This window comes from Meleagris gallopavo, chromosome 2 (assembly GCF_000146605.3).
Source record: "Meleagris gallopavo isolate NT-WF06-2002-E0010 breed Aviagen turkey brand Nicholas breeding stock chromosome 2, Turkey_5.1, whole genome shotgun sequence".
NCBI lineage: Eukaryota > Metazoa > Chordata > Aves > Galliformes > Phasianidae > Meleagris > Meleagris gallopavo.
Window position 1 is genome coordinate 44558088 of NC_015012.2, and position 11485 is coordinate 44569572.

Here is an 11485-nt window from a genome sequence, read left to right on the forward strand (position 1 = left end):
GCCAGCGATGGCCCCGCGAGGTGCAGCCGAGTCGGGCAGAGCGGCCGGGATCGGCCTCTTTAGGGCTGTAGGATTTCGACCCTTTTTCGTATCAAGGTCACCGGTGCAATGGCCCTCGGGGCTGACCTTCCTCCTAGCTCAGAGAGCTTCCTGTCGTTACGACGCCAGAACGTGGGTTAGGAGGTGGCAGCTCTATATCGAGAAGCACCTGTATCAGTGACCTTCACGTGGGCAGCTGGCCGTAGCAGGCCAGCGTTTCACTCTGCTGAAGTGGTAAAGCACAAGTGCTGCATGAGACCGCTGCTTCCTTTTCTCGTTTCTCATCTAGAAGCAGGGCTGCGCTGGTAGCACCGTTAGGGTGCTCTGTCGCAAGGCAGAAGCACACTCTTCCTGACCTGCCCTACGACTATGGCGCGCTGGAGCCCCACATCAGTGCAGAGATCATGCAGCTGCACCACAGCAAACACCACGCCACCTACGTGAACAACCTGAACGTTACGGAGGAGAAATACAAAGAGGCGCTAGCAAAAGGTGCGTATGGCCATCGTCAGCAGGTGAGGAGAGACAGTGTGAGCTGTTGAGGATTTGTGCTAGTGACTGGGACCAAAGGCAGAGTCAGTAGGAAGTTGCCCCTGAGAAATACCAGTGATGTGCTTGAATAAAGAATGATTACCTGTGAAAGCTTTAAGATTTTCAGGTGGCCTCGTAAGCCTAATAATAATAACTTGTGCAGTCTGAATTAGTGAATGAATGAGGCTTGATGAAGATTCAAGCAAACAAGATTGGCTGTTGCTTTGTCCTGCTAGTGGTGGAGTCAGGAAAGCTGTATTCCAGAGGTTAATTAATGAGAAAGGAAACTAAAGTATAGGAAAGCAGCGTAACTGCTGCAGATGTCATTACTGCTGTGTAATGACTACGGATTCAGCCCCCAGTGGAGGCAGAATTTCTCTGCCTAGCAGAAACATTGCATTTTTTGGACCCTTAGAGGTGTTTAAAAGAAAAACGAAAAACCCTTATCCTTTGGTATGCTCTCACTGCTTGCTCTTGTTAGTAGCGTGTCTGGAGGTAGAACTTAATATTTTATAAGGATTTCGCTGGTATTATTCTGCAGCGCATTGGTGATTGGTCACACACATCAAAGCAGGTAAATATTTGCTTGCAGCATTTTCGCGTGTGTCTTGGGTTGGCTTATTAGGTGATATCCTCGTATAGAACACGTAGTATTTGATCCTCATTAGAAAGACTAAGGCTAGGCTTTAGGAAAGGGTAAAGTCTGAACTGCTACCTCTTTTTGTCAGTATTGTCATTCTCTTCCCACACTTAAAAACTGAGCCTGACTCAGTTGTGCAACTACTGCACAACAGTTTGGTTGTACAGCAGATCTCATGACTGTTTAATATCTCCTCTGGATAATAGAACCTTGAAACTGACTTTTCAGCAATAGTAAGTAATTTTCAGATTATCTTCAATGTTTTCTTAACCTGTCAGTATCTGCTCAACTCAGAAGCTGTTTTGACTTGAGTCCGTTGTCTCCTGCTGTTACCAGTTCTTCTGAAAATGAATCTGCTCGTCTGTGATAAGGTCCTCCTCAGCAACTAATAACTTTGTTCTAGAAAACTTCCAGCATAAGCTGGTTCTGATTACTTCTTCATCAACATGTTCTGTATGCTGCCAGTTGAAGGCTATAGTCACAAAACTTATTTTCATTGAAGACTTATGCATACCAGAACTTTTCTGTACTTTTCTGACAGTTGAGCTGTGGTGCTTTACTGTGCTCTTAGAATGGAAAGGAATCATTCAGTCGACTGAGAAACTGAGCTTACAGGTCTCTTGAGCACCACTTCTGAGCTGAACCTGTCCAGCGTGACTGTGTTAAGGAGTGTGGTAAGCTGGAGCAAAGGCCAGGGGCTCTACATACAAATAGATCCGAGGATACTTTGTGGTATCTCAAGGACAAGTTACCTTTCTTCATCCTCTTTTCCAGTGCCAAGTTCAGCAGGACTGACTTGACAGCACTGCAAATACTGTGCTTTAAGACAGTGATCAAATGCCATCTCTACCTCATAGTGGTCTTGGGGAGTAGGTCCCTACAGCATGGTGGGATAAACACTAATGAAGACGTTCCCAGTGTCCTGGGTTATTTTTGGATTCCTGGCCTGTAGGATGATGTGGATGAGTTTAGTCTTAAAGGCATGTAAAAATCTTCAGGAAGCTTTCCCTGAATCTGTTGAACTGGACGTCTTATCCTCAACTTGATACCTAAATGCAGCAAGTAGTGTCAGTATTAGCTGCACTGCATGCTTTGTTCCAGTCCTGTTCCTGTAGGTTTTGTTGCACTGAGTATGATTATGGCTGGAAATACAGCAACTAGATATTAGTTACTGACTGGTTTTTAACTTACAGATATTTTTCTGAATGATAGAAGTTAAACTGTCTTGCACCTGAAAATGAATTTTTGCTGAAACAGAAATATTCTTAAGAAAAGATTACAGAAAACAGGAAGTTTTTTTGTCTCAAGGAAACTCTTAACAATGAGGGTGATTGTTTCCAGCAAAAAGAGAGCCAAGGGTTATGTGATTGAGCACCACTGTGATTTATTTTAACAAAGAATTGAATTCTGTATATCTGTATATTGGGAGTCTTGTGAGTTGTAGTGGAACTCAACAGCTTCTTCCAGATATTTTATTTCTGTGAGACTTGCAAAGACCATTGTGGTTTCTTAAGGATATGAGGAAATGCTGAGAACTTGCAATTCTATAAACAAAAACAAAACAAAAAAAGCTTTATTAACAGGTGTGCTACTGCTTCATGTCTGTGCTGAGATGGCTCATTCCTTCCTATAGGAAGATTACCTGCACTCGTTCCTGAAAGAGTGGGGGGAGCAGCTGCCTGCACTGGTTCCATATTTGAGAATCTATTGGAAAAAGCCTCAAACAATTGCAGTGTTCCAATTCTTTGAAAACAAAATAACATTCAAAATACTTGTGTCAAGGTGGTGTAACACCTGTCAGACACGTAGGGCACAAGTGAGTTCTTTAAGGAATATGACATGTTTTGATTGAGATTCAGAGCCCTCTGATTTTGAGTGGTATGAAGGTTAGGTTGTATGCAGGCTGTAAGCAAGGGTTGGGATTGTGTGTAAGCTATTCAGATATGCTATGGATGTTTCTTGATGAACCTTGATTTTCTCTTGAAGTTAAGGCCTGCCTGGACTGAGAAATTATGGGGAGTTCACCAATATTAAACAGTGGTATTTAGGTGCAGAGTTCTGTTATGTTGAGTAAAACAATTTGGGTCATTATCTCTTCCTGCAAGTATCACTCTCCAAAAAAAAACCTCACCCAACCAAACAAAACAATTTTCCTCCCCAAAGTAAATGAAAAAACGTAAAGATAAGAACATCTTGTTTGTATATTTTCTTGTTGTGCTTGTCAACTGTTTCTGGAGCACGCTCTGTTTACCGTCTTTAAGGTGTTTAAGGAATTTAAAAATTCTTAGTTTGAAAATCAGCAACTCAGGCATAAACAGTGTTCTTGTCTAGTAATAATAATACTGAACAATTTTCTAGTGCTAGATCCTTATTTCATTCTGGTACTGCTGTTTGTTTTGTTTAGCTGTGGAATGGCAGTAGATACTTTGCTGCTGTAGATGTAACATGAATTGCCTGATAAGTGGAGTATTGGCACATCACATGCAGTTACAGAGCAAGAAAAGGCCAAAGATAAATCTCTAATGCAGTTTGTCAGCGACTATCTAAAATGTGAATAACAGTCACAAAACCTGTCTTTTCCATAGGCATATTACAGGCTAGTAAGACTTGAAAGATTTGGGGTATTGGTGGAGGCCTAGTGACAACTTAATGACTGCTATAGTGGTGGTGTTATTATTTATCTATTTATTTATGTTCTGCATCCTCAGGTGATGTTACAGCTCAGGTGTCGCTTCAGCCTGCACTGAAATTCAATGGTGGGGGTCATATCAATCATACCATCTTCTGGACAAATCTTTCTCCCAGTGGAGGAGGAGAGCCTAAAGGTTAGTGCTCGTTGTGAGTGTTCATTGAGTCAGTCTTAATTGACCAGCAGAACTGATGATTTTTTCTCTCTTTAGAAGAGTTTAAGTCTTTATTTTCTTTATTTTTCTGAGATTATTTGCCTTTCCATATGACAGCTGCCATAGTTCTGAGGAATTCACGGTCTTCTTCATGCAAGTGAAAAATATGAAAAGATAACTGTGCTAATTATATTTTTAAAGATGATTGTCTATAGGTTGCAAAGTACTTGACTATTGCTGTATATTGTCCTTTTCATCTTCATAAGATAAAACACTTATCCATAACTGTGCTGACTGAGATTGCATTCACTTACTCAATTCGCAGAAAGGAAGGAAATGTGCTGCAGGCTACCCAGCCTAGTGACTGAACATATGCTCCATTTTCAGTTAGGGATAGCTTAGCAGTTAAAACCTAAAGGATGAAATCCCATTTGGGAGGATAGAGAAATGTAATCTACAAGTGATCTGCAATTAAAAGCAGTGGTCCTATAATACAGATCTCACAAAAGCTGCTGTGATAAATGTGAGGGTTTTAAATTGAGGTGTTTCAGATGGCATTCTTGGGGAAGATCATAGAATCAGAGAATCATTAAGGTTGAAAAAGGCCACTGAGACGATCTAGTCCAACCATTAGCCCATCACTACGTGCCTATTAAACCATGTCCCTCAGTACTGTACCATATCGCTACGTTTCTTGGTCACCTCCAGGGAAGGTGACTCCACCACTTCCCTGGGCTGCTTGTTCCATGCTTGACCACTCTTTCAGGGAAGAAATTTTTCCTAATATCCAACCTGAAAAGATGTGTTAAAGCCTTATCTTTGTCTGTGAAGTTACTGTGAAAGGTGGTAAGCTTAAAATGTCATCTTTCAGTTTCAGTTGGATGGTTCAAGTCTTCTGTAGGAAGCCTGATGAAACCTGTCTGAAGATGCACTTTCAGCTATCACCAAGAAATTTTTAGATCTGAGGGCAGAAGGAATGAAGAATGTAGAATTTTCCAGCATTGCACTGTATGTTCTATTGATAGCACCATGACTGTCTTTGATAACAGCCTGTTTGACTACTGTTCTAATTTGTTTCTTGACTGCTATCTGGAGCAGGTTGGGACAGAATTGTTAATGATGCATCTGTTCTGTCTAGACAGTTCCCTCAGAGCCCAAATGCATCCGCATCTCTCTTCTATTTCCAGCTGATATCTGGGAATTGAGATACGTTAAATACCTGATATTCAGTAATGTTTCTGTGCTTCTTTTTTTTTTTTCAAGGAGAATTGATGGAAGCCATCAAACGTGACTTTGGTTCCTTCGCAAACTTCAAGGAGAAACTAACAGCTGTATCAGTTGGTGTTCAAGGATCAGGCTGGGGGTGGCTTGGCTATAATAAGGAGCAGGGACGTCTACAGATAGCAGCTTGTGCAAATCAAGATCCTTTGCAAGGAACAACAGGTCAGGTTTCTTTCTTCCTCTTCCACTTTTTTCAGATTTCAGAGGCAAATTATGAGATGTGAGAATATGAGGAAGCATCTTAAAAATTGACTGTCGCTTCCAGCAGAAGCAAAAAAAACAGTTGCAGTTTTTAAAACAGCTTTTGTAATGCAGGACTTAGAAATTCTGTGGAGAGTAATAGGTTTTGCATGCAGATTGTCTAATCAAAAGGGAAATAGATGGGGCATACTGTGAAAGAGCATTGGGCATTAAATTTAGGTTAGGCTTCTCTGGACTGTTTCTGAGTAGCAGCAGTAGCTTGCCTGTCAGAGCATTGGGAAGATAAGTGTCTTAGCTTTAGGTTATTTTCTCTTGTGAGGATATATTTACAGACCTGATGATGTAGGGCAGACACCAGGAAAGGGGAAGATGTGTATAATATTTCTTGTTATGAAACAGGCTAAGCACTTAGAACGTGCTTTTCTACTATTGATAGATAGTAATGAATGTCAATTAAATAAGGGTTGGATGAGGACAACACTTAGGGCTAGACAAGCAGCTGAGATCACTTCTGAAGGAATGTTTGTTTGCTTAGAGAGACATAGCAGTGATGAAGACAGCTTGGACATGCTCCACAGAGGAAAGAGCTAATCCCCAGTGAGAATCCTGCTCTGATGGCTGTTGTCCAAATCCAGTCACAGATGTCTTTAAAACATGTTCTGTGAAATTCATAGAGAATGATAGGGACTATCATGTGTTTTCCATGTTTACTTTGAACTTCTGCAGTGGTCTGTGCCCTGCTTATCAGTGGGGAAAAAGGTAAAAAAGAACAGTTTTAGTGTTGAGACATAGAGTATAATGAGTAAATTTCACCCTCTCCCACACATTGAAAACTCCCTACTAAAAATTCAACTAGAAAGATGTTTTAGCACAAAAGCAAGGAAAGCAGTGAAACAGTAACTTACAATTAAAATATTGGAAGCAAATACTCATGTCAAAGGACTTCTTTGTGGTGTCTTGGTCCAGGAAAATACTCGTATTACTGTGTGTGTGGAAGATGCAGACTTTTCAAAAATGTCTTCAACTGCTTTCAGTTGTGCCTTCAATGAAATTCTAGGGTATTCATAGGTGTGTATTCTAATAATTTAGTTTATACAGTGTGTGTGGAGAGCAGATAGGTCTGTAAAATGTAGTGAGCACCTGTGTGCTGGAGAGCTCTCTGTTTCTACAGTTGAAGAATTTGGTAATTACAAAATAAGACTTTGCAGTGAAGCATTTCTTCACAGGCTTAAAAAACTGTTATCCTCCTTTTTTACAGGTCTCATTCCATTGCTGGGAATCGATGTATGGGAACATGCCTATTATCTTCAGTATAAAAATGTTCGACCTGATTATTTGAAAGCTATCTGGAATGTGATCAACTGGGAGAATGTATCTTCAAGATATGCATCTTGCAAAAAATAGAGTGGAATTCTTGCACAGACTACTAAAATGGCACCACTTCTACTTTGGTTTCACTCTTGTAATAGTTTCTGTGGCATACAAATGAATTGCTATAATACAGAAAACACCTAGCTCACCCCGCAAAAGCATTTCATAATCAAGCAACATGTCTGCTTGTCTAATCCTATGGAAAGTGTTTGCTTAGGTTTTTGAAGCTTTAAACTCTTGTGCAACAAAGGGAAGAAGACACTTTAGGTAATCTGTTCCATTGCATATAGAAACATAGTTCACTTTGTTGAAGCTTAATGAGATAATGGATTTCTTTGTTGCACTTAAATACCTAAGTGGAAACGCACACTTTGTGTTACTATGAACAAATAAAACTCAAAAGAAGAATCTTATGTAACCATCTAACAGACTCGTCTTTGGTAGCAGCTGGTCTGGTTACTAGATTTGAACAGTGCTGGGGAAGATATGTGGTTTTGCAATTTGCTGTTTCACAGGCAATGGAGCTTTCTTAGAAACCAAGAAGATAAGAAGCAGAAAATAGACACTCTGGTGCTTGCCTGACTTGACAATCTTCAGTCATCCCTACCCTTTCCTGGGTCTCTTGTATGAGATCTTCATGTGGTGTAGCAGTATATTAGCTTTTGAGATGTTGTCTTGGGCAAGAGGTTATAGTACTGATCAGACTAAATTGTTTCTATAGGAACTGAATAACAGCATGTGGTACCTGTTTCATGTTAGTTGTTTGAATAGATCCTGAAACTACTTTTAGCTCTAGAGACTGATTGCATGCATCTGCAAGTGTATGCTGTCTTTCTGCAGCAGTGGTCCTGAAGCAGTATTTACAGGTTAAACTTAACACTTGAGGCAGGAATGAAGTACTGTCTGGTATTACAGAAGCATTCTGAAAAGGTCATCAGAAATACACGGGGAGGTTGGTGCGTTTGGATTGCTTTGTTAATTCTGTTGCAGGTAGTTCAGATGGAATGCTACTGAACATATCTAGTAGCTTGTGCATAAATTTTCTTTGAGCATTTCCAGAATGCTCCCTTAAATTGAGGGTGGATTATCAGAAAACAGGGAATATGTTTGCATTACCAGACTGGTAGGCTCCTGTTTTGAAGTATCACGTAAGATTAAAGGTGGAGATGTAAATGAAAATAGGAATGCATTTAATCAGCTGATGCAAGGAGAGAAACTGCTACCACCATAAGAACAATCTTTAGTCTCTAACCAAAACTCTGAATGTTCATTGTAAATTAAAGTGTGTTGCACAAGGTGGCATATTTTGCATTTAAAATGTTTGAGAGTTTTGTGTTCTACTGTGTGATCTTGAGCTGCTTAAGTCTGGATTGCCTTATATATTGTTTAAAACATATATTTGTCATAGCTTTCATGTCTTTGCTTTCTTCTGATAGTGAGCAGTGATAAAGTACCTCTACTGGTAATCAGTCTGGCAGCTTTGACTTAGATTAAAAAAAAAGAAAAAGCAAAACCAAAAATCCCAACAAAACAAACAAAAAAGACAGACTGTTGAAGGGTCCATGCTTTTACTGTTCAAGTTCCACTATAATTCTGGAGAGCTGTTGTGGAAGTCTTTATCATGAATTATGAATCACTGTTCTACTTAGGAAGCCATGGTCTCCATGAGTAAAGTCTAGCATCACACTTGTCCTCTGGTGGAAACCTCCATGCAGAAAAAAATCACACTTTTAGGAGTCGCTTTTATGAAACGAATCTAAATATTTGCTTTAATTATTTACTGGGATAAAGAGTTTATTCCTTACTTAGTGTTTGGAGCTGCTGTCTTTCTTCTATGTACTTCAGAATGCTTAATGTAATTCAAATTGTCATCTGTCCTATGATTTTCCTGATAGATTACTACTGAGGCAAATCCATTTTAAGAATTTAATATTAGTTACAGAAATGCCTAATATTGCTGACAGCTTCTTGGGGAAGGAAGAAACAGTATAGCTCGTAGAGTCTGTGTAGCCCTAGGTATAAATCAGTAGCTACCTGTAGATGTAAAGCTTAATTTAAGCAGATTTATTGCTGAATGTGTTGGTATATAAAACTGACATTTTATATACCAACATTTGTGTTTTGGGTTTTTTTTTGCTTTTTTTTTTTTTTTTTTTTTGCTTTTTTTCTGCTGTTGGGTTGGCATTTGGATTAGTAAAAACTATACTTAGGTTGTTAGTCTTCAGCTTACTGAGGTCCTGCAGAGAAGCTGGGTTGAGTGGGGTATAGAGAGAGAAGCAGTGGCATTTTTCTAGATGAAGAACAGGGACTTCTGATGAGAGGAGAATCTTTTATCTCTTACTTTCCAGAGAAAGTACCTTCAAAGTATGGACAAGGCATGTTGTGTTTACCATGGAATCTACCCAAAGTTGAAGGAAACAACAGGGTTTTTTTTCTTTCCTACTGGGACTACATAATGTGGTGAAATACCACATAGCCAAGAGATCCGAGAATCTTCCCTATAAGTAAGTGAATGCTGAGGCAACAGTTCATTAATAAATGCCATAATGCAGGTATTATCAGGTTGGTACCTGTGTGCTCTTAAAGAGCAAAGATGGATGTGCCTGAATGCTGATGATATAAGAGAGAATGTTTAAGCTGTGCAGGAAGCCTGCGTTACCTTCAGGCCAAAAGGATGCAAACCATGGAGATCTCCTCAGGCAGGACCAGCTCTTGCTCAAGCTCTGAAGCTCAACACATGCTGGTAAGGCTCAGTTTGTGCTGTGCTTCTGGTTAAGAACAGACTTTTGCTCACAGTCAGCTGGTGAGCCTGTCCCGATGTCTGATCATAGGAAGTTAAAAGCTGTATACAAACAGGAATGTTTGTGGAATATGGAGAAAAATGAGTAAATGTTGAAGGCATACACTAAGAGCAGTGAAGCAATGAAAATATTCAGTGCCTCTTCCACTTAACAATTACAAAGGACTGGTGCTATGTGTGTCTTGTGAAGGAAGGGCTTGGTCAAGCTGTGTTAACTCCAGTCTTCTGTGAAATCTGGAAGAAGTGTTTCTTAGGACATTTGACCTGGAATACATTATAGCAAAATAAATTTAAAGTGCTGCTATGTATTTCTGCTAACGTTTCAACAGTCCTCTTGCAGTACCTTGCAGTACTTGGTCAATGTGTTTGTACAGTGGAAAAGATTTCTGTTTGCACTCATGTGTAATGCTGAGCAGGTAATACACTGCTAATAGGCATAACGTACCTTTTTATTGAAGTGCCTTCCGCTTAACCATTAAAAATAATGCCCTTAAATTTCATCTAGCTGTTATTACCTCTTTGATTTAAAGTGTGACGCTTCTAGGCAGGTTCCTGGTAGGTGTGTGTGTGTGCGGCTGCAGAGTTGGAACCGCCCCTGTCGCTGAGAACCAGAGCTGTGCGCTCACCGCTAGGTGGCGGTGTGTACCTACTTTATTAGTAGGGTTTCTCAGCAGTGTTTCCAAGGGAGCAGATAGATAAAGAGGCACAGGAGGGGAACTACTTGGGCTGCTGCTTCCACTTTGTAAATGGGGCAACTCTTGTCACTGAAGCTGTGAGGAGGTAGTGTGTGGGAAGGAGACAGTGCTGCTTTAGAGAAGACAATAAATATAGGCAAACATGGGTCTTCCTGTAACTGGAGACAGGCATAGGGAGAGGTACTACTAGTTAAAGTAAAGATGTTTCTAGGATTTCCACCTGTTTGCCTCATCATGCTCTAGCTTTGTCTATGTGGGGATGTGCATTGTCTGTGACATCTTGAGCAGTCTTTCAAACACAGATTTAACAGCAGGGGGGAAGTCTCTTGCATTGTTGTAATTAAGATAAGTCTGCAAAGAACTCAGCAGGCTACCTGAGGCACTGAGGTTGTACAGTTACAGTTGTGCTGCCTTGCAGAGTGGTTGCTACTCTGCCAAAACTCCAATTTTTCACTGGATCTTCTCACCTGAAGAGATGAGTACAGCAGCAAATCAGCAAATCTCCTGCTCCAGGTCTTCCCCGGGACCTGCAGAGCAGCTAGTTTCCAGTTTATCCTTACAGCACTACAGAAGCTGGACTCAAGTGGACCTGTCCCACTGAGTTTTTGAGCATCTCTCTGGATTGATGGTAGTCCCTGGAACACAGAGAACTTGCTGCAATGGATAGAAGGTCTGTCCAGGTCTGTCTTCAGTTGGTCTACAATTCCCTTATCTTTTTCCTAACTTTTTTGTTCTGGAGAGGAGCCAAGTCAAACTCATTGGACTCTTCCCTGGTTGAGTTAAAGTACCGTTTTTAGGACTGCCTTCAGAGCAAGCTCTGTAGTGCTTTTGTACTTGGCAGCTGTGTTCATTCCCATCTGCTGCTTCATAGTGTGTGCATCTCAGAGACTTGTCCCTTAGGCCACTGGCTGTAATTATAAAAACTTCTGATCTAGGAATGAGTAGCATAGTGATTCAGGTACTGTTATCAATAAGTTTTGCAGTGCTGTCAGTATTGGAAGACAATATTTTACAGTAATTACATTTTTTCCTTTATTTGTTCATTTTTGAGAGAAATGTAAAAGTTTTCGTGCTGTTATTATAG

General features: G+C 40.3%; 1 protein-coding gene across 1 annotated transcript; it reads left to right on the top strand.

The window, feature by feature from the left end:
- The first annotated feature begins 320 nt into the window (after positions 1-320).
- Positions 321-7332, top strand: SOD2 (superoxide dismutase 2). The gene is made up of 4 exons (XM_031552450.1): positions 321-531; positions 3919-4035; positions 5317-5496; positions 6794-7332. The coding sequence occupies exons 1-4, from the start codon at positions 444-446 to the stop codon at positions 6937-6939; spliced, it is 531 nt and encodes a 176-aa protein (XP_031408310.1). The 5' UTR covers positions 321-443; the 3' UTR covers positions 6940-7332.
- Positions 7333-11485: the final 4153 nt, after the last annotated feature.

Coding starts and splice junctions, on each gene's coding strand:
- SOD2 (XM_031552450.1), top strand. CDS start 444: ATGCAGCTGCACCACAGCAAACACCACGCCACCTACGTGAACAACCTG. Junction 4,036..5,316: donor TGGAGGAGGAGAGCCTAAAG/GTTAGTGCTCGT, acceptor TTTTTTTTCAAG/GAGAATTGATGGAAGCCATC. Junction 5,497..6,793: donor TCCTTTGCAAGGAACAACAG/GTCAGGTTTCTT, acceptor CCTTTTTTACAG/GTCTCATTCCATTGCTGGGA.